The sequence below is a fragment of the Lolium perenne genome, chromosome 4, assembly GCF_019359855.2.
Source record: "Lolium perenne isolate Kyuss_39 chromosome 4, Kyuss_2.0, whole genome shotgun sequence".
NCBI classification, from domain to species: Eukaryota; Viridiplantae; Streptophyta; class Magnoliopsida; order Poales; family Poaceae; genus Lolium; species Lolium perenne.
Genome location: NC_067247.2, coordinates 335066877 through 335092375, shown reverse-complemented (window position 1 = coordinate 335092375; position 25499 = coordinate 335066877). Strand labels below are relative to the sequence as shown.

Sequence of the window (25499 nt, the reverse complement as noted above, 5' to 3'; positions counted from 1 at the left end):
CAAAAACTGCTGCACCACAAGATTTAGAAAGTTTCCAAAATGACGGGCATCCAAACTCCATGATTTCAGCCTCCATAAATCACATTAACACACCACATCCACATATTTGGAAAATGAAATGAGACGCCATGATTTCAGCCTACATAAATCTCATTAACACACCACATGCATCCACATATGGAAAATAAAATGGACGCCCAGGAAGATCATGAAGTCCATGATTTCAGCCTAAATCACATCAACGCACCTATGAGTTCGGGCTATGAATGGGACCCCTAAGAAGATCGTCGCGCTTCGTTGCACATCACTCGTGACGAAATTGGCTAAGCCCAACAAATCCAGTACGTACGTCGCCTCCTTTGGCTCTCACGAACCAGTGCCGCCGCTTCCTTAGGGTTTGGCCCCGCCGTCGCCGCCTCTTGGTCCTGGCTGTACGCCGCCGCTCGACCGTGCCGACTACCACTTGTCCGCCGCTTCCAAAGCCCCCCCCCCCCCCCGCCCCGTCGCCGATATCATGGCAATGGACAGGGTATGGGCAGGGTAGGGAAATACCATACACATACCCGTATAGTCAATGGGTGCAAACTTCTACCCATACCCGTACCCATGGGTATAAAACTTTACCCATATCCATACCCGCCAGGTATCCGTACCCATTGGGTACCCGGTGGGTAGGTTAAATTATACATAAGTCAACCAGAATTTTACATTTATCGATAACAAATTCGATTAAAAAATTAATTATCTCAACTCAATAACAGATAGTTGAGTACATAACCATTAACATAATATAAAAATCACATTCTCATATTCTAACTCATAAGTCAACAAAAGTAGACGTGTCACGTATGAATTTAACAATAAACGGGCAGGGTATGGGTATACCGGTGGGTACGAGGCTATATCCGTGCCCTGCCCATGAGTTAACGGGCAGGGTATGGGTACTACTCATGGGCATAAAATTGTACCCATACCCTGCCCATGCGGGTACGGTACCCACGGGTACCCGTACCTGTGGGTAAAATTGCCATCCTTACCGGCGGGATCTGCTTGATACTATTTTTTGCGGCTCCAGCAGACCGGCAAATGCACGTCTCCAATGGACGCCGCTGGTTCACGTCCCTGTCGTGGGCGACACGCTGCATTTTGCGTCGGATCTGAGCGGTTCCGCGGTTATTATTGAGCGCACCCCTAGTACTTCAACTAAGTTATTATTAAGCAACCTAAAAAAATTCTACTGACACTCTACATCTCAGTTGGTTGGAACAAAATAATCCAGCGTGCGTGTCTGGGTCCATGGCTGGTCGTATACTTCCGCTCTGTACATGCCCTCTTTGCCGTCACCGTTCACTGCGTCAATGCGAAGCTTAAAGTTCATGCTGGACACAACTTGTTGCATGCCGCTCACAACCCACTTGAACTGGAGCCCATCGCTCGCTTGCCTTGCGTGCTCAGCCACAGCCCCACCTGGCAATCTCTTGGATCTCCTGGGTATTGATGTTTGGAATTTGTTTCCATCCACCGGTTGCTATATCAGATATTGCTTCCCTCGCAGTGGTGGGTGTAGCAGTGATGCAAATGACAATGGCAATGGTGAGAAGGAGGATATTGTGTTGCCTCATGACGGATGGGGACCGATTGGGGTTAGCGGAATTGCAAGGGGGCTTGGCAAGTTTGTAGTATGCTATGGCGAATGTGGTGCCTATGATAAGCGTACCAGAACCTTTATATAGGAACCCCAGAGTGTAGGGCTTAATTTGGAGACATATCCACCACATTGATTCAGTATACACGAATCTTGATTCTTGACATTAATTTGGACCAACAATAGCAGGCAGCAATGAATTTAGATTACATATAATTTGGACAAACCACAATGAGATAATATAGTATCATCCACTGCATGCATGCAAAAAGCTGATATGCCATCATAAATAACGATGAGAAAGATCCTCGGGATAATCATAGGTACTACCTCCATACTTGAAACTTTGACTATCAGTAAGATATATACCATACAAATATAAAATTCAAAACTTCGTTTAAATGAAAATCCAATGATATAATTTTTATGACATATATCTTCTATTTTGTCGATCAAATTAATGATCAAAGTTTTTTTTATCACAATGTGCAATACCCTAATACCAGTGTCAAGATACTAGATAACATATCATATCACGGAGAGCTAGAAAAATAAATGTTAAATAGATATTATACACAATTTTACATTAAGATTCTACAAATCAATATATAAGTATACTATGATACTAGTACGTGATACCCCAATAGTACTCACTAGTCACTCCTGCCAAAAATAGGATGCATATAATTTTTGATCAAAGTCAAACTTTTTAAAGATTATTTTTTTGAAAATAATTAATTAGATTTCTCTCCGGTATAATAGTGCTCATTGTTTTGAAGGTTGCACATAACTATAGAGACATAGACACCACATGCAACATATCTAATTAGTGCGAAACATGAGAAGTTTTCCACATAATTAATTATGCTATTTATTAGTAGATTTGTTTTCTTTGTTTCTTGAAAATGAGATACTCCCTCCATCCCGAAATATGTTGCATAATATCTGGTCAAAGTCAAATTTTATACAATTTGACCAATTATATAACAAATATATATTAATCTTTACAAGAAATCAATATCATTAGAATTATGTTGAAATATATTTTCATAGTATACATTTGATATTATAGATATTGATATTTTTTTCATGTAGCTGGGTAGATTTTATGAAATTCGATTGGACAAAAAAGACATAAGCAATATTTTGGGACCAAGAGAGTAGTAACACTGTATAAAAGAATAGAGGGAATATAATATTTCATGCAAAAATCATTGGAAGACAATCTCGGCAACTAAAGCCCCCTTGCTATCAACAATATTCAGCTTCGACTGAGATTAAGGATCTTCCAAAAGACTAAGAATTAGCAGAAAAATAGTTTATGTGACATCCTCTATTCTAAACACAGCAAAAGTTCATTAATATTCATAGCTCGGTACAATCTCACCTGAAAATGTCGAAGATAGATTGTAATAGACGTTCATTCAGATAACAAGAGCACTCCTAGTACTCCAACTCGGTTATTACTAAGCAACATAAACCAAAATCCCACTGACACGCTACATCTCAGTTGGTTGGAACAAAATATTCTAGCGTGCGTGTCTGAGTCCATGGCTGGTCATATACTTGCGCTCTGTACGCGCCATCTTTGCTGTCACCGTTCACTGCGTCAATGCGGAGCTTAAAGTTCTTGCCGGACACAACTTGAAACATGCCGCTCACCACCCTCTTGAACTGAAGCCCATCGCTCGCTTGCCTGGCGTGCTCAGCCACCGCCCACCTTCCAATCTCCTGGACCATCGGGTCATTGACGTTTGGGATCTGTTCCCAACCATTGCCTTTGATATATGCTGTGCTGGTCGTAGCAATGGCGCAAATGACAACGGCAATAGTGACAAGGAGGCTATTGTGTGTCCCCATGGCTGATGGGATTTGCAGAATTGCTGGGACGCTAGCTTTACAAGTTTGAGGGAGATGAGTGGTTTGCTACGACGAAGCGGGTGGCAGCGAGAAGTGAAACGAGAACATTTATACAGATATGGGTGCGTAGGAATTAATTTGGATGCGTATCCACATCGGTATCAATTGAAATCAGGACATTTATTTTGACCAACACGCGACAAGGCATGAATTGAATTGGATGCATATCCACCTAATAATAGCATCAATTTACATGTTAATAAAAAAAGATGCTGCCTATCTTCACCCATAATGATAATTGGCAAGAAAAATGGCACTAAAATGATGTCCTTTAGAAAAAATAATCAGATTTTATGCGAAAATCACGGGATGACAATTTCGGAACAAAGAAACGATTTTCCGCATACGGTCCGACTGAATGTTTTCATGCTCTGCCTGAAACTACCAGTCCCAGATCGGCGACCTCATGTCCTACACAAGGTTGTTGCGAAGGCCCGGTGGGAGAAACGCACGAAGACACCCGATCTCCCTATGGTGTGGCACGCCGTAGGCAGGGATAGGTGACAGTGGAACCCTCAGTTGGCTCAGATGGCACTTAGTGGGAAGGTGGCGTCGTGCCATGGCAGTGGTGTGCCCAAGTTTCGATTCCAGCACATCACCCCCATGGAAACGTTGACATGATTCCGCACTGCCGCTAAGGGGAGAGACAAAATGCAGCAGCAAGGGCAACACCGCGACACCTGCTGGTCAAAGAGGAGCCCACCTTGTGGTTGTGCTTCCTGAACCAGTTCTTCGGCATCTCGCCGACAAATAGGTGTGGTGGCTGGCTAGGGTTTGCTGACGATGGCTTAGGGAAAATAGGGATGGGGACATGGATAAAATGGATACGAACAGAGACCTCAATGGAAGGCCATTTAAAATAGGACTAGAGGAAGACAAAGGATGGAAGCAGGAGGACACACAACATGTCCATATTTTGTTTGTGTGGACATAAACCCAACCTGAATTTGAGCCGAATTTGGGACCACATAATTAGAAAAATTGACATGCGGTAAAATGGTTTATCCCGTTGGACACTCGATTTTATCCATGCGAACACAAAGGAACAAAGGGGGCAAAATCATGAGGTGGGCCAAATAGAGAGAATGAAATGCAAAAAAAGGGGAAGGGGATGGTCGCGCCTTTCATTTTGTTTAAGGGCTGCCCGTCCTTGTGAATCCTGTTAGCAAATGCAGTTTGTAATGTGTGCACCTGCCTTCCAACAAATTTTCTCGTAATTAGATTCATAGTGTAAATGAAACTAACAGGTGCTCCCGCCTCCCTCCAAACCTAGCCCCACCAACACCCTCCTCCTCCGGCCGCCGCCGGTGGCGCCGTCGGGCGAAGCCCCGGTGGCATGGCGGCGGCGGGGGATCCTCTTCAGCTGCGTCGGGTAGCGGCTTGGCTTGATTTCATATAGGGTTTCGGGGGACTTCGTCGGGATGGTGGAGGTGGCGTCGCGTCGGAATACGGGTGCTGGAGCTCGATCCCCATCTCGGTGAGGCCACTTGTGGCGGCGCCGGCGAGCTGCTGGCAGGGTATCCTCTCAGATCTGCGGATCTGGGGAGGGTGGTTTCCCCGGGTGCGATCGACTTACGACCTTGCCGTGGAGTTTGTGTAGTCTATCCAGGAGTCGGAGGAGTGTTGATGATGTTGTCTTCCCCTCGGCCGACCATGGTGGCGAGGGAGAGGAAGGGGATGCACCGTCTTCCTTTTTAGGGTCGTTTGAGTTCTTCTGGTGTTGTGCGGCTACCACGTCTTGCAGCTTCTTCCGGTCGGCCTTGGTGGCGAGGGGAGGAGGCGGCCTGATGTATCGACACCTAAACCTACCAAATGGTGGAGCGTTCTGCTGGTGGTTTGGGTCTACTGCTCGGGGATCTTCGTTTGGAGGTACTGCTTGCTCTCACCATCTCCTGCCTGCCCGATGGTCTGAAAAATATTATTAGCTCTCACCCTCTGGGGTGGGCACTCCTTCAGTGTTCAAATCCTAGTGTGGCGACGGCGGCAGTGGTGATACGATGGTGTTGGAAGATGCGCTGTTTCTGGATCCGGTCCATTTATTTTTGGAGTCGTTTGTAATCGGTTTCCCCAATGAGTTCCATTAGTTGTTATCTCAAAAAAAATCAGGGAATTGCATTTCAATTATTTGCGATGCTTCCAGCATTGGAGTTGCCCTTATTACCATTCCAAGCCGTACAACGTTCTATGTCACCTCGCCACACCTTAATTGATCAGCAATTTTCTGCTTCGACCAAGATTAAGGAATTCTCAAAAGAAATTAGCACAACAACAATTTATGTGACATCCTCTGTTCTAAATACTTACTCCCTCCGCCAAGTAAAAGTATACATAATTTTCATAGATCGATAAAACCGCGCCTGAAAATTTTAATAGACATAACAAGAGCACCCGTAGTGCTCCAACTCGGTTATTATTGAGCAACCTAAAAAAAATCCTACTGACACGCTACATATCAGTTGGTTGGAACAAAATAATCCAGCGTTCGTGTCTGGGTCCATGGCTGGTCATATACTTCCGCTCTGTACGTGCCCTCTTTGGCTTCACCGTTCACTGCATCAATGCAGAGCTTATAGTTCACGCCGGACACAAGTTGTTGCATGCCGCTCACAACCCGCTTGAACTGGAGCCCATCGCTCGCTTGCCTTGCGTGCTCAGCTACAGCCCACCTGGCAATCTCTTGGATCTCCTGGGTATTGATGTCTGGAATTTGTTCCCAGCCACAGGATGCTACATCAGATACTGCTTCCCTTGCAGTGGTGGGTGTAGCAGTGACACAAATGACAATGTCAATGGCAATGGTGAGAAGGAGGATATTGTGTTGCCTCATGACGGATGGGGACTGATAGGGGTTAGCGGAATTGCAAGGGGGCTTGGCAAGTTTGTAGTATGCTATGGAGAATGTGGTGCCTATGACAAGCGTACCAGGACCTTTATATAGGCACCCTAGTGTGTAAGGATTAATTTGGAGACATATCCACCACATTGATTCAGTATACACGAATCTTGATTCTTGACATTAATTTGGAGCAACAATAGCAGGCAGCAATGAATTTAGATTACATATAATTTAGACAAACCACAATGAGATATTATAGTATCATCTATTCCATGAATGCAAAAAGCTGATGTGCCATCATAAATAACGATGAGAAAGATCATAGTGATAATCATAGGTACTACCTCCATACTTGAAACTTCTACGGAGTACTATCAATTTGGTCAACAAAATGTAAGATATATACCATACAAAATATTTTTATGACATATATCTTATATTTTGTTGATCAAATTAATGATCAAAGTTTTTCTCGAAATGTGCAATACCCTAATACCAGTGTCAAGATACTAGATACCATATCATATCACATAGAACTAGATAAATAAATGTTAAATAGATATTATACGCAATTTTGCATTAATGTTTTACAAATCAATAAATATAAAGATACCACGATACTACTCCGTGATACACCAATAATACTCACTAGTCACTCCTGCTAAAAATAGGATGCATATAATTTTTCATCAAAGTCAAACTTTTTAAAGATTTTTTTTTAAATGAATTAATTAGATTCCTCTCCCGTTTAATAGTGCTCATTATTTTGAAGGTTGCACATAACTATAGAGACATAGACACCACATGCAACATGTCTAATTAGTGCGGAACACAAGAAGTTTTCCACATAATTAATTATGCTATTTATTAGTAGATTTGTTTTCTTTGTATCTAGAAAATGAGATACTCCATCCATCCCGAAATATGTTGCATACTATCTGGTCAAAGTCAAATTTTATACAAATTAACCAATTATGTGACAAAATTTATTAATATTTACAAGATGAAATCAATATCATTAGAATTATGTTGAAATATATTTTCATAGTATAGATTTGATATTATAGATATTGATATTTTTCCATGTAGTTGCTTAGGTTTTATAAAATTTGATTTTGACAAAAAAATATAAGCAATATTTGGACCAAGAGAGTAGTAACACTGTATACAAGAATGGAAGGAATGTAATATTTCATGCAAATATCATTAGAATACAATCTCGGCAACTAAAGTCCCCTTGTTATCCACAATATTCACCTTCGACTGAGATTAAGGAACTTCCAAAAGACTAAGAATTAGCAGAAAAATAGTTTATGTGACATCCTCTATTATAAACACACAGAAGTTCATTAATATTCATAGCTCGGTACATTCTCGCCTGAAAATGTCGACGGTAGATTGTAATAGACGTGCATTCAGATAACAAGAGCACTCCTAGTACTCCAGCTCGATTATTACTAAGCAACATAAACAAAAATCCTACTGACACGCTACATCTCAGTTGGTTGGAACAAAATAATCCAGCGTGCGTGTCTGAGTCCATGGCTCTTTGTACATGCAATCTTTGCCGTCACCAATCACTGCGTGGTCAATGCGAAGCTTAAAGTTCTTGCCGGACACAACCTGAAACATGCCGCTCACCACTCTCTTGAACTGAAGCCCATCGCTCGCTTGCCTGGCATGCTCAGCCACCGCCCACCTTCCATCTCCTAGACCATCGGGTCATTGACGTTTGGGATCTGTTCTCAACCATTTCCTATGATATATGATGTGCTGGTCGTAGCAATGGTGCAAATGAGAACGGAAATAGTGACAAGGAGGCCATTGTGTGTCCTCATGGCTGATGGGATCTATAATAATTAAATAGGAACGATCTACTAAGTTAAATTCTCTCAACGTGCAAGATGTCCACCTCATCAATCATCTTTGAGCAATTCTAGGCTCCCACATCTCTTCAACTCTGCCACCTCAGCAAACGAAAAATCACGTTAGTTTGGTTCAGTGCGATTTCTCAGTTTTATTTTGCCAATCCATCTCTGTTCTAGTATTTATGTTTCGTGAGAGTACCGTCTGTATTCTGTTAATGTGTTCAGTTTCCTCATCCTGTAAATAACACCAAACGGTCCACATACAGCTCCATTTACGAGTCGAGGCACATCACCACTACCGTTGACACTTTGTCTTCCCTAAACTCTCAGCAACGGCGCACTTGCTTCCTCTCCCCCACAATCTCTGAACGGAGCAGTTGCACATGAGATTAATGGAGGCATATATATGAGAAGTCTGCGTAGCTTTTTCCTATTTATAAATGCCATGCTCCGTCTCAAACCGATATGTTCGAATCGTCTGCAAACGCATCTCATACCCGTGGAGCTCCTTGGCCAATCATGCCACTCCATGTATACTTCGTAACACTAATACACTATCCATCATCTGGCCAGATGACATGCTTGGTCAGGTACGTAGATTGCCGTGGAGAGACGATGTTGTCCATTTGGAACTTCTCCTCTACTGTGGGTGTAGATCAAGTCCTTCATGTATACTTCTGCATGCGCTTGCATATATAACCAGACACACAAACAGAGCTATATGGTGGCGCACGGCAAAGAAAGATTCGGACGGCAAAGGAGCCTTTGCCGTGCATATTGGCTGGCCGCACGGCAAAGGGAGCGCCACGGCAATGTCCAGACCCTTTGCCGTGCAGCATTTCGTTGCCGTGCGGCCTGCAGGGTCTTTGCCGTGATGTGTTTCTTTGCCGTGCCTTCTGCTCAGACTTTGCCGTACGTATGTTTTTTGCCGTGCGCCTCTACTGAGTACGCCGTGCTGTTTTTCACTGCCGTGCGCTGCTCTAAATCTTTGCCGTGCGTGGTGTTTGCTGCGCACGGCAAAGATTTCTTTGCCGTGCAGAGGCTCACGGCAATGATTGCCTGCACGTCAACGACAATTTTTCCCGTAGTGAATGGTGGTTTCATTTGGCTCTAAACCATTGAGCTGTTTGTAGGATGAGATATTCTTATTTGACATTTTCAAGGTACATGCTACAGTCATAGCAGAAAAATCGTTATTTTCATAGAGATAATAAGAGCACGTCCCTAGAACTCCAACTCGGTTATTACTAAGTGTCGTTGCCTATTCGACGGTGCTTCGGAGGAGGGATCCTCACGAGGGGGAGAAGAAGTAGGGGCCATAGGGCGGAGTGCACACGGGACAGTGGTACGCGATTTACCCAGCTTCGGAACACCTGCACGATGACAGGGCCTACTGCTGCTTATCTGGAATTATCTGGGCGCTTTCGCGTTGTTACAATGAGTTGTGGTTGTGCCTCTAGGGCTCCCGGGATCTGGCTTATAAAGGCGCACATATCTAGGGTTTACATGGAGAGTCCTAGCCGGATTACAGGTTGCCTAACTACGGTACAATGTCTTGCCGTGCACGTCAAGGATCCGCCTTCCTATCTACGTCGTATTGGATCTGGGTTCCTTATGGGCCTCCACGGATTCGGCTTCCTCCGAAGGTCGGTTGGGATCCGGCTTCCCTATCCTGGGCTGGACTTCATCCTTCAGGATCAACAACAACTGGGCCGCCCGATGGGCCACATGCCACACCACCATCTATGGGCCACCCGGGCTTGCCGGATCTAGGCACTGTCGATGGTACACCCATGAAGTATACCCACAACAGTAGCCTCGAGAGTTCTCCGGGTTTCACCTCCTGTTTCCGCCTTGCTAACGCTTCATGATTTCCGGCAATTTCGGTAACGCGGAGTAACTTGAAGAACTCCACCTTCACATTTTCTTCTTTCCCAACTCTTGGTCGGAAAATCCCCCCATCCTGCGGGACTTCATCCATCGACACCATACGGCTTGTCTCCGGGTTACTCCCCTGCTTGCGGACAAGAGTCTGCTTATCTTCACGCTGCAACCCGGAACCTTAAAAGGTTCAAACGGTTCCGCCAATCCTGGCGCCATTTTCGCGCGATTTGAGCGGTAATTTATCCTTAGCCATTTTTACCGCTTAGGGTTTTGACACATGTCGCGCATCCAACGGTGCGACGCTTGCGTTCCGACCACAGGATGCGGAGCACGAATCTCCTCATTCGGCCTATAAATATCCGCCGTTCAAACCCTAATCACCTCATTCTCCCCCTTTCACTTCTCAGCGCAGCGCCGCCTCCGAGCTCCTCCTCCGCCGTACCGGAGTTCGCCGGAATCTCGCCGGAGTCGTTTCGCCGCCGCGCCGTGTTCTTCGTGTTCTTAACTTCAGCGAGCCACCGCAACTAAACCTCGTCGCCGGCGACTCCGACCACCGCGGGAGCCATTCCGGTAAGATCTCAAGCTTCGTCTTCGCACCGTAGTTGGTAGGGATGAGGTAGGATTTCAACATTGGATCTGACTAAGTTAATTCTTCTGCCATGTTCCTCTTCAGATGTCTTCTACGACTCCGCCTCCAACCTCCGAGCCGATCATGGCAACGCCTCTCTCCTCCGCCCCTCCTCCCTTTGTCCCAGTTCAGCTGGATCCTTCCAAGGATTTCGGCAAGAACGTCGAGGGAACAACTGCCCACCCGGAGAAATCCACCGGAGCAGAACTAGCAGAGAAGAAGGCGGAAGAGGCAGCCACCAAAAAATCTAAGGCTCACCAGCGAGACATCGAAGCCAAGGGGAAATGGTGGCCATGCACCACCACCGAAACAGAACTCAACAACCTCGAGGCGGAGGGCTTCCTAAGACCCGGGTCCTGGCGGGCGCTTCCGGGTTCTCTGGCTCCAGCTCCTGAAGCCGGAGAGATGGTGGTGACTAAGGCTCTTGTGGAGCGCGGCTTCTCATTTCCGCCAAGTGATTTCTTCTCAGAAATCTTGAAGGCTTATGGGCTCCAGCCCCACAACATATCCCCAACAGCGTCCTGGCCATCAGCAATCACGTCACTCTATGTGAAGGCCATCTCCGGGTACCCCCAGAACTTTCTCTCTTTCAGTACTACTTCTCCGTTAAAAAGGAGAAGGTTCCTCAGACCTCCGAGTTGGCCACTTGTGGGTCAATCACATTCATGCTCCGCCCCGGCCGCGTCTATCCTCCCACCGATCGCCACGAATCCGCGCGATACTGGTCCGGAGGCTTCTTCTACCTGAAGGACGTTTCCGAGCCGACGAGCGAAAGGATGCTGCCGCCCTTCAAGAACAGCCCCGCCAGCGAGACTCCGGCCTGGACACAGTGTCCTCACCTTTCCGAGTCGCCTCTGCTGACTCGCGCAGTTAGGCGGATCTGCAAGTTGACGGAGGAAGGTCTGTCGGGGAAGGACCTCACAATGTCCTGGTTCACCAAGCGGATCCAACCACTTCAACACCGGGACCGCCTGATGTTCCAATACACGGGGCGCGGCGATCCTATGCGCGCCTCTAAAGACAACCTTTCTGCTGACGCCATCGACAAGCGGAACCGACTCCTCATCAAGATTCCGCGTGATCTTCGGATTCACGTGTGTAACAAGGACATCCACACCAACGGCTCCGGGACTGCGGTACGTCGCCTTGACGCAACCGTTGATTCCTTTATATTCTGAATTTCCTCTAAGTGTTGGCTTGGTAACGCAGCTCGAAGCTCTCGAGGAGGGCGAACTCGGAACTCTCCTCTGGGTTCCTCACGCGGGCAACACCGACCTGGAGGTTACATCGGACGCGGAAGCTCCGGAGGCTCCGCGCCCCTCCAAGAGAAAGAGGGCTGCTCCCTCCAGCCCCACAGCCAAACGTGCCCGCGAAGTGCTTAGCACCGCGGCTACCCGTAAGGCGGAGGCGGAGAAGAAGCGCCTCAAGCTTATTGATACCAGCAACCGAGCCCAACCTAACATGCATCATTTTTTCAAACCATCCGGGTAAGTGCTTGGTTTCCGCCTTTAAAAATCCTCTGTCACCATGAATCAGCATGCGCTTAACTATTATGTTTTTTCTTTTGCGCAACAGAAGCTCCGGAAGCTAGCCCCCCAAGGTCCCCAAGAAGAGAACAAAGCCATCTCCGGCTTCCATACCAGTCACACCGGAAGTCGAGGTTCCGCCAAAGGCCTCCTCTACCGCCAAGCCGAATCCTAAGGACGTCATCAACCTTGATGACCTCCCCGAAGACCCAACTGCCGAGACCGTCCACGGCGAATTCGGCAAGGGCGCATCCTCGTCTGCACCTCCGCCTGAGCAACCAACTGCCACCTCGGCTGAACCTTCAGCTGAGCAATTTGAGCAAAAGTTACAGCTAAGTCGTGCCACCGGCACGCCCCAAACTCATCCTCACCTCTTTCCTACTTTGCAAAAGGTCCACCTCTCACAGCGTCATGCGGAAGTCTCCGCTATGATGGACAAAGTGTGGGGGCCTGCGAACACGGAAATACAGGAGCTCTCCGACCTCGAGAGTGAACTCAAGGTCTTCTTTGCTAAGCACAAGAACGTGCGCCAGGTAACACTAGCCCCCAAGCATTGGGTGTGACATTTTTTCCGAGTAACATGTGTTAGCCGATGCTTTTTTAGATGTGCACCTTAGCGGAAATTTAAAATTTTCTCAATCCAAGACTTTGAACTCCTCGGCAGCCCCCAGAATTTTGAATTTCCGGCTAACTCCTGCCTGCTTCTCAGAACACGCGGAAGCTGCACGAAGACCTGCGCGTCCATGTGCTGGAGCAAATGACAGAGATAGAAGGGCTGCGCCAGAATGCTGAAAATAGCCAAAAAGCTATAAAGCACTTGGAGACCCGCCTTAATGGTAAGAACTCCGGGTTGGATTCGAATCTTTCCATGAACAATCATGATGCATAACTTTTGTGACTTTCCGCCTACAGAAGAAACTGCCAAGCGCCCCGCCATCAACGACCTGTCCGCCAAAGTTCAAGTGCTCAAGGTGGAGAATGAATCCCTCAAGAACTTCATAAAAGAATCCTCCGAGAAGGAGACTTTGGCGAAGAAGGAGCTCTCGGAGAAGCACGCACGCGACATGGCGGAACTTGCGGACAAACTTAAGAAGAGCCAGCAAAGGGTATCAACCTTAGCGGCTAAAAATAAGAGTCAAGAGGCGGAGGCTATCGACAAAATGATCTTCCGTAAGAATCTTTCCTGTTTTAATTCCGACTCCCTTATCTTTTGCTATGTCCGCGGAAGAACTGATCGTCATTTTCGTAGCGAGTCTTGGCTTTGAATGGACCAAGGATTCAACCCTCAAGAGAACGGAAGCATATGATGAAGCGCGGAGTTCAATCGACGAGCTGGTCGAGACCTGTCGCGGAATCGCGAAGTCACTGTCCCTGAAGAGGGCCAAGACCACGGTGATTGACACCATGTCAAAGCTTATGAGGCAGGTGCCGGAGCTCATCAAAGATTGGCAGGAATCGTCTGCTCGCAGAGTCGCCTCCCTCGTCTTAGCCACCTGCAAAGCGCACTTCCCCACCATGAGGTTCGCGGACGTTGCGGGCGATACTCCCAAGGGTACAAACATGCGCTCCATCCTCGCGGAGACCCAAGGGTTCGATCGACTCTTCGTTGGATGAGTTAACCACTCATTCTGGTACAACAAGTACGATCTCCCCAAGGGCTTCTCGGACGCGGAAGACGAAGAGGAAGGTGCTGAGGGGGACAACGCGGAGGGTTCCGGATCGAGCGCTGAACAATCAGAGGGAGGCTCCGATGGCGACTCCGGCATTGGCTCCGGCGATGGCTCTGGCGACGGCTCCGCGTACGTAGCGTCTAATGAGGAGCAATCCTCCGAGTGAAATCCTGTGAAACAATCAAACTGATGTATCATTTTGGCCCCGGAGTGGGTTGATACGCGTACAGCACGCGTCCGTTGGGAACCCCAAGAGGAAGGTGTGATGCGTACAGCGGCAAGTTTTCCCTCAGTATGAAACCAAGGTTTATCGAACCAGTAGGAGCCAAGAAGCACGTTGAAGGTTGATGGCGGCGAGATGTAGTGCGGCGCAACACCAGGGATTCCGGCGCCAACGTGGAACCTGCACAACACAGCCAAAGTACTTTGCCCCAACGAAACAGTGAGGTTGTCAATCTCACCGGCTTGCTGTAACAAAGGATTAGATGTATAGTGTGGATGATGATTGTTTGCAGAAAAACAGTAGAACAAGATTGCAAGAGATTGTATTTCAGTATAGAGAATTGGACCGGGGTCCACAGTTCACTAGAGGTGTCTCTCCCATAAGATAAACAGCATGTTGGGTGAACAAATTACAGTTGGGCAATTGACAAATAAAAAGGGCATGACCATGCACATAGATATTATGATGAGTGTTGTGAGATTTAATTGGGCATTACGACAAAGTACATAGACCGCTATCCAGCATGCATCTATGCCTAAAAAGTCCACCTTCAGGTTATCATCCGAACCCTCCAAAGATTAAGTTGCTAACAACAGACAATTGCATTAAGTATTGCGCGTAATGTAATCAGTGACTATATCCTTGAACATAGCACTAATGTTTTATCCCTAGTGGCAACAGCACATCCATAATCTTAGAGATTTCTGTCACTTCCCCAGATTCACGGAGACATGAACCCACTATCGAGCATAAATACTCCCTCTTGGAGTTACAAGCATCTACTTGGCCAGAGCATCTACGAGTAACGGAGAGCATGCAAGATCATAAACAACACATAGACATAACTTTGATAATCAACATAACAAGTATTCTCTATTCATCGGATCCCAACAAACGCAACATATAGAATTACAGATAGATGATCTTGATCATGTTAGGCAGCTTACAAGATCCGACAATTAAGCACAATGGGGAGAAGACAACCATCTAGCTACTGCTATGGACCCATAGTCCAGGGGTAGACTACTCACACATCACTCCGGAGGCGACCATGGCGGCGTAGAGTCCTCCGGGAGATGATTCCCCTCTCCGGCAGGGTGCCGAGGCAATCTCCCGAATCCCCCGAGATGGGATTGGCGGCGGCGGCGTCTCCGGGAAGGTTTTCCGTATCGTGGCTCTCGGTACTGGGGGTTTCGCGACGGAGGCTTTAAGTAGGCGGAAGGGCAGGTCAGGAGGCGGCACGAGGGGCCCACACCACAGGGCCGCGCGGCCAAGGGGGGGGGGGCGCGCCGCCCTAGGGTGTCGCCACCTCGTGGCCCCACTTCGTCTCCTCTTCGGTCTTCTGGAAGCTTCGTGGCAAAATAGGACCCTGGGCGTTGATTTCGTCCAATTCCGAGAATATTTCGTTACTAGGATTTCTGAAACCAAAAACAGCAGAAAACAAAGAATCGGCACTTCGGCATCTTGTTAATAGGTTAGTTCCAGAAAATGCACGAATATGACATAAAGTGTGCATAAAACATGTAGATAACATCAATAATGTGGCATGGAACATAAGAAATTATCGATACGTCGGAGACGTATCAGCATCCCCAAGCTTAGTTCTGCTCGTCCCGAGCAGGTAAAACGATAACAAAGATAATTTCTGGAGTGACATGCCATCATAACCTTGATCATACTATTTGTAAAGCATATGTAGTGAATGCAGCGATCAAAACAATGTATATGACATGAGTAAACAAGTGAATCATATAGCAAAGACTTTTCATGAATAGCACTTCAAGACAAGCATCAATAAGTCTTGCATAAGAGTTAACTCATAAAGCAATAATTCAAAGTAAAGGCATTGAAGCAACTGTTATCACCAGAATTTGACCAAGTCAGAGGTGGGCCGCGATCAAGATGAGCTTAAAGATTATATACGGAAGAAATACGTGGATCGGCCTTATATGCAAAGTTGGGCTAGATTGCCCATATATCTGTAATATAGTAGATCGCATCTTAGATAGAGTTTTACCCGTGCACGGTTAGGTGCACGCCTAAATTAGAAAGTCCCCTGGACTATAAATATGTATCTAGGGTTTATGGAATAAACAACAACCAACGTTCAACCACAAAATCAATCTCGGCGCATCGCCAACTCCTTCGTCTCGAGGGTTTCTACCGGTAAGCATCATGCTGCCTAGATCGCATCTTGCGATCTAGGCAGCACAAGCTTTATGTTGTTCATGCGTTGCTCGTACTGAAGCCTTTTTGATGGCGAGCAACGTAGTTATCTTAGATATGTTAGGGTTAGCATTGTTCTTCGTATAATATGCTATCGTAGTGCAACCCTTGCATATCTAGCCGCCCTCACACCTATCTTAGGTGTGGGGGCGGCACCCCGCTTGATCATTATTTAGTAGATCCGATCCGTTACGGTTGCTCCTTGTTCTTCAAGGATTAGTTTAATATCTGCAATAGTTAGGCCTTACAAAGGGTTGGAGGATCCAGCGGCACGTAGGGTGTCGTTTGCTAGTCCTAGACAGGATGTTCCGGGGATCAACCTCGTGTTGGTTTTTAGGCCTTGTCTAGGATCGGCTTACGATCACCGTGCGTGGCCGCGAGGCCCAATCGTGAGTAGGATGATCCGATTATGCGGTGAAAACCCTAAATCGTCGTAGATCGCATTAGCTTTATCTTGATCAAGCAGGACCACCATATATTCGTGCACCTCGTACGAATCATGGGTGGATCGGCTCCTTGAGCCGATTCACAGGATAACCTGAGAGCCGATCGAGGCTCGTATTTAATGTTTACGTGTATGCCATGCAGGAAACTAAGCGAGGCATCTCCATCACCTTCCCGACTGTATAGGTCAGGTGGCACGCCCTTGCATCAGCATCGGACGTGTGTACCAGAGGCTTTGCGGGCCGTCGCTCGGAGGGACCAGGGCCAGCCGCAGCCCTAAGTTGTTCCCGGCTCTACTGTGTTGCCCGTCGCTGCCCGCCGGTGGGTTTTGACCGCAACACATTCTGGCACGCCCGGTGGGACAGGCTTCTTCATCAACCACATCGCCATCTACATCTGAGATGACGGACGGCACTCCAGTCGCGCACGAGGGTCGACCATAAAAGGAGAGTATGGCGCCCCAAACGAAGGAAAGCCGGTGATGAGACATCGGCTGACACGACGAGATGTAAGCCTCTTTTGAGCCATACAACCAAGATAGGGGCTAATTCAGCAAACTCTGCCCCAGACATCTTTGCCATACGCTTCGCCTGCATTCAGCGTCGATCTAGCGGGTGACGGAAGACTGGAGTATGGGGGTTACATCGGCTGGCAAGTTCAGGGAAATCAGTATTAATCCTGACTGCGGAGCCGATGTTCAGGAATAATCCTACCGATAACCGCAGAACCGATATCTGCAGTGACCTGACAGATTCGGCTCGGGGGGCACATGATCAGGCAGACAGACGCATAGGCAATGAAATATTAGGAGCCGATGGAAAATCGGCCAGTAAAAAAAAAATGTAGCAAGTACAGCCGAAGCAGATTCATCGGTACTTCTCAAGTTCAAAATATTGGTACTTCTCAAGTTCAACGAAACATTTGTCTCTGGGGGCCCTACTGAAGAAACACATCGAGGGCGTGAAGGGCGTCAACACGGATGCGATCTACCTCAGCGATCTCAGCCTCGTCGTCCTCGTCTTTACCCGTCACCAGCTGGCTGCTCAGGGTACGAATTTCAGCCAGATCGGTCTTCAGATCGGCTGTGAGGCCTTTTGCTTCATCTTGAGAACGGGCAATAAGAGCTTCCTTGTCTTGGATGAGCTGCTTGGTCACCCTGACCCTCTCTTCAAGGCTCTCCAGCTCCTTGCGCAGGGCCTCGAGTTCGGCGCGATTGGCAGAAGTGTCCATCTTGGCGTCCAGAGCAGCCTTCTTCTCGTTGAGCCGTTGACACTTTTCCGCAATATCGGCTCTCAGTGGAAGCTGGGTGCGGCGAAGAGTAATCCTTTGTCGAGCCGATTGCACCCTTGACTTGAAGATCGACAGAGTAACAGCAGGCCAGAGCTTCACTTGCAGTGTCATAGGGAGATGGGGCTGGATACCTTCGAGGATGCCTTTGACTTCCTCGGAATGATCAATCAGGGTCTCAGTTGAGGAAGAGAGCAAGTCTTTGAGACGCTGGAGTGGGCCATGGACCGTGCTAAAACTCGGCTCTCCACTTGCCTTGGAAGAAGTTGGTTCGATGGATTCTGGATCGAACGTCAGCAAGCTCGAGAGATCACAACCCTGTTAAGGCAAACAAAGCGAGTTTAGCATACAATGAAGAAGGTGATAGAGCCAAGGAGAAGGGGTATACCTCTCCCAAGGTAGGAGGAATAGCCGATGTAGTGATGATCGGCTTTTCTGTGGGCTTGGCTAGGTCAGCCACTTGGTCGGCCGCGATCGTCGAGGTGGCTAGGTCCAGGGTGGTGGACGGCATCGGTACCTCCTCGACGTCTCCGCTAGAAGTTTCTTTGGTCTGCAGGAGGAGGTGGTTAGCCGATCCAAACGATGATGGGTTAGCACGAAGTGTGACCGGGGAGAGAGTTACATTTGAGACCTCCTGGCTTGATGGAGAGGTCCGTGGGTCTTTACGAGCCCTTTTGACGCATCGACGCTTAGTGCGTGACCCCGATCTGGTCGGGGCTTGGGGAGCAGGAGGCTCGGGGATCGACCTTTTCTTAGAGGCCGGCGCTGGTGAAGCCGTCTGGCTCTGGGTGGTGGACCTCTCAGAATTGCCCGAGCTCGAGTCCCCCTGGCTGGATTCTACGGCCCCGCTCGAGGTTTCTTCCATGGAAGTCTGTAGAAAAGAATACGAGCGCGTTGTAAAAGACTGGGAAAGCGGATAAATGTGGACGGGGCATGAACCAACTTACATGCAAGCTTTCTTGGGCGGGAGCTCTACGCTTCAGGGTCTTCCTGGTAGCTACCTTCCTTACTGCCGTCCTCGCCTGAGTCGAGGCTCGGGGGGCAACTAGCCCTGAAGATGCTTTATTCTTGGGAGCCGATTTCGGTGAAATCGGCTGACTCTGCATTATGACTTTCTTCAGGGGTGGCGAGCTCTGGCAGAAGAGGACCACTGGTGCCGGAGGGAGGAATACAAAGGGGGAACCATCGGCTTGCGTGGGAGCCGGGCCATCTTGTTGCTGCCAGGAGATGGAGTCAGGTCACAGACAATCACCATAATGCTGTTACAAGAAATGTTTAAATGATGGTACCTGGTCTGCAGGAATGTCATACTCGGCATCAAGTTGTCTCAGCAGCGGTCCTAGAGCCCTTCTGAAGACATGGGTCTTCCACATGGACCACCAAGTCTCGAAGCCATCGGTGGTGGAGGAGAAACGGAGGTCGTGGGGAATTGGAATGGCCAAAGCATCGAAGAAGGTATAACATCTTTGGCCAGTAAGAATGTCAGGAAGTTCAGCTCTACTTGCTGTCAGGTGGTGTAAGTAGAAGTGTGGAGGCACCTGCCCGAGGCCAAGCTGTCGTGCTACCACTACCGGTTGGTAACACTCATAACCAGGCTTGATGATCCGGTTCGAGGTACTCATACCAACAGGAAGGAAGCAAGGACGGATCATGATAGAATACAGATGCTGGGTGCTAGCGTCATCGGCAAAATCATCCAACCGAAAGGAGATTGGGTTTTCAAAGTTCGCCGATTCAGTATAAGGAAAGAACAGGGGGTTGTCCAAACCTTGGAAGAAAATCTTGAACCACCCTGCTGCTTCCTTGGGGATCAGCCTGCTGCCTGGGAGACCATACAAAGCTTGGCCATAGCTGGTGCATCGGATATCCTTTCCATTAACATCTGGAAAGGTGCAGGTGGTCAAAGGTGGGAAGTCTGGGATCTGGTTCTGAAAATATAGCTGCGCCCATAACTGAATAAACCACCAAGGGCCGCCAGTTTTAACTGTCTTTTGAGAGAACAGTTTGACAGACATCAGTTGAAGAGATCGATAGACTTCTCCAAGAAACAGTTTGCCTAGGCCAAGTTGAGTACCTTTAGCAAGTTCATAGGCCAGGGAAAGGTAATTCTTGGTAGGGGCAAGCGATGGGCCACAGAAAATAAAGTGCTCCAACCAGAAATTCAGGAAGGCTGTATGTTCTCTTTCTGTCACAGGGCCCTTGGTCTTCATATAACGATTGAGGTAGGCACCCCAGCTGGTACATTCTTTCTTAGAAGACAGGGTGAAAGGGACCTTCGGCAGTTTGAATGCAGAAGGGCTTGGGGATGCGATGTCTAGGCCTGTGATCATGGCCACATCTAGCAGAGTTGGTGTCATGGGGCCATGGCCGAACATGAAGCAGTTCAGTGCGTCAGACCAGAAGTAGCCGATGGTTTTCAGAATGTTTTCATTCTTCTCAAGGGGAGACAATGATAATGATAAGGCATCGGCTATCCCTATGGCTTCCCAGGTGGCATAATGGGTTTTGGATACTCTAGTGTACCATGCCACCCAACCCTCAGGGGGATTAGGCCAGGCTCGCAGGCAGTCGGCCCAGGAAGTCAGATCTAAGTTCTGATTCACAAAGGGGATTCTGTTAGCTTCGCATGAAATTAGGAGGGCGGGACTCTCGGAAGAACGAGGACCGAGGCACATAGAATTTGCGAGAGAAGGATGTGGCAGTAGGATGTCTGAAACCTAAAAATGAGTAACGGAGCAAAACATTAATTCAGGTGCTTGCTATTAATCCTAACGTCAATTCGGATGGCCAGAGAAGATTAGGGGTTACCTTCAGATCGGAGACCGTGGCGTTGGTGTTGGATGATTCCGCCATTGGGCGTGCTGAAGAGTTGCAGGCGGCGCGGTCGAGATCTGAGACGAAGGCGGCCGTGAATGGGAGCTGCTCAGGCGGCGATTTGGGGATCTGAGTTTGCTTCCTCAGATGAAGGTCGCAGGTTACCATTTGGAAGGGCGGCTAGGGCGACCTCACTTGTGTTTTTATGGTAGAGACCGATGCGGTGCCATCGGTTCTTTTGGGGAAATCGTTTGACTTTGACTATCGGCAAAAGGGTGACGGGAAATACTTCTTCATTAACAAAGGAGGGTTTTTTACAATGAAGAGCCGATTACTCAAAGAAAAGGGGAACAAAAGAAGAGCCGATTGCTCGCATACTACTGATCCTATTCTACTGATCCTCGCTGTCCTCGTCGTCAGCGTCATAGCTTCCGCCGGCGCTGCTTCCGGAGAACTCCTCGTCACCACTACCCCAGTCTTCGACTGGAGCTTCTTCCTCTTCGTCATCATCATCATCTTCACTGTCCGCCCAAGCACGGAAGCGCTTCGCCGGCGGGTACCCAGCGGAGGAGGAGGAGTCGTCTTCCTCTTCGTTCCCCCATGAGTGGAGGTCATCTTCGCTCTCGCTCTCCAGTTCCCTTTCAATGAGGAACTGGGGGTCGTCCTCCCCGTCAGTCAGGGGCTTGTCGCTATCTGACAAGAGGCCGAAGTCCCACTCGGGCTCTGACATCGGCTCACTCGAGGAAGAAGATTGGAAAGAGAGGCCGGAGGAGACAGAGGAAGAAGAAGACATAGCTACAGGGAAATAGGGTTTTTTGGGTGCCGATAGCTAGAACAGAGGAAGGGGATGAAGAAGGGTGGATCAATCGGCACGGTTAAATAAGAAGGAGCTTAGTGGAGATTTAATGCCATTGCAGTTTCCAAGGAAGTGATGCTGAAGCTATCAAGTTCAGCAGAGAAGTTGAGAAGACGAGCATCATGATGAAGGATGCTGCGATGGTTCTGCTCTGCCACGATATGACCCGACGAAGAGAAAGCAGAGTGATTTTGGAATTATCAATTCCAAAACCAGGGGGGCATGTGTTATCACCAGAATTTGACCAAGTCAGAGGTGGGCCGCGATCAAGATGAGCTTAAAGATTATATACGGAAGAAATACGTGGATCGGCCTTATATGCAAAGTTGGGCTAGATTGCCCATATATCTGTAATATAGTAGATCGCATCTTAGATAGAGTTTTACCCGTGCACGGTTAGGTGCACGCCTAAATTAGAAAGTCCCCTGGACTATAAATATGTATCTAGGGTTTATGGAATAAACAACAACCAACGTTCAACCACAAAATCAATCTCGGCGCATCGCCAACTCCTTCGTCTCGAGGGTTTCTACCGGTAAGCATCATGCTGCCTAGATCGCATCTTGCGATCTAGGCAGCACAAGCTTTATGTTGTTCATGCGTTGCTCGTACTGAAGCCTTTTTGATGGCGAGCAACGTAGTTATCTTAGATATGTTAGGGTTAGCATTGTTCTTCGTATAATATGCTATCGTAGTGCAACCCTTGCATATCTAGCCGCCCTCACACCTATCTTAGGTGTGGGGGCGGCACCCCGCTTGATCATTATTTAGTAGATCCGATCCGTTACGGTTGCTCCTTGTTCTTCAAGGATTAGTTTAATATCTGCAATAGTTAGGCCTTACAAAGGGTTGGAGGATCCAGCGGCACGTAGGGTGTCATTTGCTAGTCCTAGACAGGATGTTCCGGGGATCAACCTCGTGTTGGTTTTTAGGCCTTGTCTAGGATCGGCTTACGATCACCGTGCGTGGCCGCGAGGCCCAATCGTGAGTAGGATGATCCGATTATGCGGTGAAAACCCTAAATCGTCGTAGATCGCATTAGCTTTATCTTGATCAAGCAGGACCACCATATATTCGTGCACCTCGTACGAATCATGGGTGGATCGGCTCCTTGAGCCGATTCACAGGATAACCTGAGAGCCGATCGAGGCTCGTATTTAATGTTTACGTGTATGCCATGCAGGAAACTAAGCGAGGCATCTCCATCACCTTCCTGACCAGGTATAGGTCAGGTGGCACGCCCTTGCATCAGCATCGGACGTGTGTACCAGAGGCTTTGCGGGCCGTCGCTCGGAGGGACCAGGGCCAGCCGCAGCCCTAAGTTGTTCCCGGCTCTACTGTGTTGCCCGTCGCTGCCCGCCGGTGGGTTTTGACCGCAACAGCAACACAAAGGAAGATTAAGTTTCAGCGGTTGCTTTCAACTTATAACATGTATATCTCATGGATATTGTCAACATAGAGTAATATAATAAGTGCAATATGCAAGTATGTAGGAATCAATGCACAGTTCACACAAGTGTTTGCTTCTTGAGGTGGAGAGAAATAGGTGAACTGACTCAACTATAAAAGTAAAAGAATGGTCCTCCATAGAGGAAAAGCATCGATTGCTATATTTGTGCTAGAGCTTTGATTTTGAAAACATGAAACAATTTTGTCAACGGTAGTAATAAAGCATATGTATCATGTAAATTATATCTTACAAGTTGCAAGCCTCATGCATAGTATACTAATAGTGCCCGCACCTTGTCCTAATTAGCTTGGACTACCGGATCATCACAATGCACATGTTTTAACCAAGTGTCACAAAGGGGTACCTCTATGCCGCCTGTACAAAGGTCTAAGGAGAAAGCTCGCATCGGATTTCTCGCTATTGATTATTCTCAACTTAGACATCCATACCGGGACAACATAGACAACAGATAATGGACTCCTCTTTTATGCATAAGCATGTGACAACAATTATTAATTTTCTCATATGAGATTGAGGATATATGTCCAAAACTGAAACTTCCACCATGGATCATGGCTTTAGTTAGCGGCCCAATGTTCTTCTCTAACAATATGCATGCTTAACCATAAGGTGGTAGATCTCCCTTACTTCAGACAAGACGAACATGCATAGCAACTCTCATGAAATTCAACAAAGAGTAGTTGATGGCGTCCCCAGTGAACATGGTTATCGCACAACAAGCAACTTAATAAGAGATAAAGTGCATAAGTACATATTCAATACCACAATAGTTTTTAAGCTATTTGTCCCATGAGCTATATATTGCAAAGGTGAATGATGGAATTTTAAAGGTAGCACTCAAGCAATTTACTTTGGAATGGCGGAAAATACCATGTAGTAGGTAGGTATGCTGGACACAAATGGCATAGTGGTTGGCTCAAGTATTTTGGATGCATGAGAGGTATTCCCTCTCGATACAAGGTTTAGGCTAGCAAGGCTTATTTGAAACAAACACAAGGATGAACCGGTGCAGAAAAACTCACATAAAAGACATATTGTAAACATTATAAGACTCTACACCTTCTTCCTTGTTGTTCAAACTCAATACTAGAAATTATCTAGACCTTAGAGAAACCAAATATGCGAACCAAATTTTAGCATGCTCTATGTATTTCTTCATTAATGGGTGCAAAGTATATGATGCAAGAGCTTAAACATGAGCACAACAATTGCCAAGTATCACATTATGCAAGACATTATAGCAATTTACTACATGTATCATTTTCCAATTCCAACCATATAACAATTTAACGAAGAAGAAACTTTGCCATGAATACTATGAGTAGAAACTAAGGACATACTTGTCCATATGCTACAGCGGAGCGTGTCTCTCTCCCATACAGTGAATGCTAGGATCCATTTTATTCAAACAAAACAAAAACAAAAACAAACCGACGCTCCAAGCAAAGCACATAAGATGTGATGGAATAAAAATATAGTTTCAGGGGAGGAACCTGATAATGTTGTCGATGAAGAAGGGGATGCCTTTGGCATCCCCAAGCTTAGATGCTTCAGTCTTCTTGATATATCCAGGGGTGAACCACCGGGGCATCCCCAAGCTTAGAGCTTTCACTCTCCTTGATCATGTTGCATCATACTCCTCTCTTGATCCTTGAAAACTTCCTCCACACCAAACTTAGAACAACTCATTAGAGGGTTAGCGACAATAAAAATTAACATGTTCAGAAGTGACACAATCATTCTTAACACTTCTGGACATTGCATAAAGCTACTGGACATTAATGGATCAAAGAAATTCATCCAACATAGCAAAAGAGGCAATGTGAAATAAAAGGCAGAATCTGTCAAAACAGAACAGTTCGTATTGACGAATTTTATCGAGGCACCAGACTTGCTCAAATGAAAATGCTCAAATTGAATGAAAGTTGCGTACATATCTGAGGATCACTCACGTAAATTGGCATAATTTTCTGAGTTACCTACAGAGAAAACAGCCCAGATTCGTGACAGCAAAGAAATCTGTTTCTGCGCAGTAATCCAAATCTAGTATGAACTTTTCTATCAACGACTTTACTTGGCACAACAAAACACTAAACTAAGATAAGGAGAGGTTGCTACAGTAGTAAACAACTTCCAAGACACAAAATAAAAACAAAGTACTGTAGTAAAAACATGGGTTGTCTCCCATAAGCGTTTTTCTT

General features: G+C 47.1%; 2 protein-coding genes across 2 annotated transcripts; both read right to left on the bottom strand.

Moving 5' to 3' along the window:
* Window positions 1-3151: 3151 nt before the first annotated feature.
* Window positions 3152-3505, bottom strand: LOC127347893 (cysteine proteinase inhibitor 5-like). The gene has a single exon (XM_051374035.1). It carries the CDS (start codon window positions 3503-3505, stop codon window positions 3152-3154), a length of 354 nt encoding a protein of 117 aa, XP_051229995.1.
* Window positions 3506-6017: 2512 nt separating this feature from the next.
* Window positions 6018-6392, bottom strand: LOC127349112 (cysteine proteinase inhibitor 8-like). Its single transcript, XM_051374894.2, has one exon. The coding sequence runs from the start codon at window positions 6390-6392 to the stop codon at window positions 6018-6020; it is 375 nt and encodes a 124-aa protein (XP_051230854.1).
* Between the last annotated feature and the right edge of the window lie 19107 nt (window positions 6393-25499).

Bases quoted from the DNA above. Each gene is read 5' to 3' on its own strand.
- LOC127349112 (XM_051374894.2), bottom strand. From the start codon at position 6,392: ATGAGGCAACACAATATCCTCCTTCTCACCATTGCCATTGACATTGTC.
- LOC127347893 (XM_051374035.1), bottom strand. From the start codon at position 3,505: ATGGGGACACACAATAGCCTCCTTGTCACTATTGCCGTTGTCATTTGC.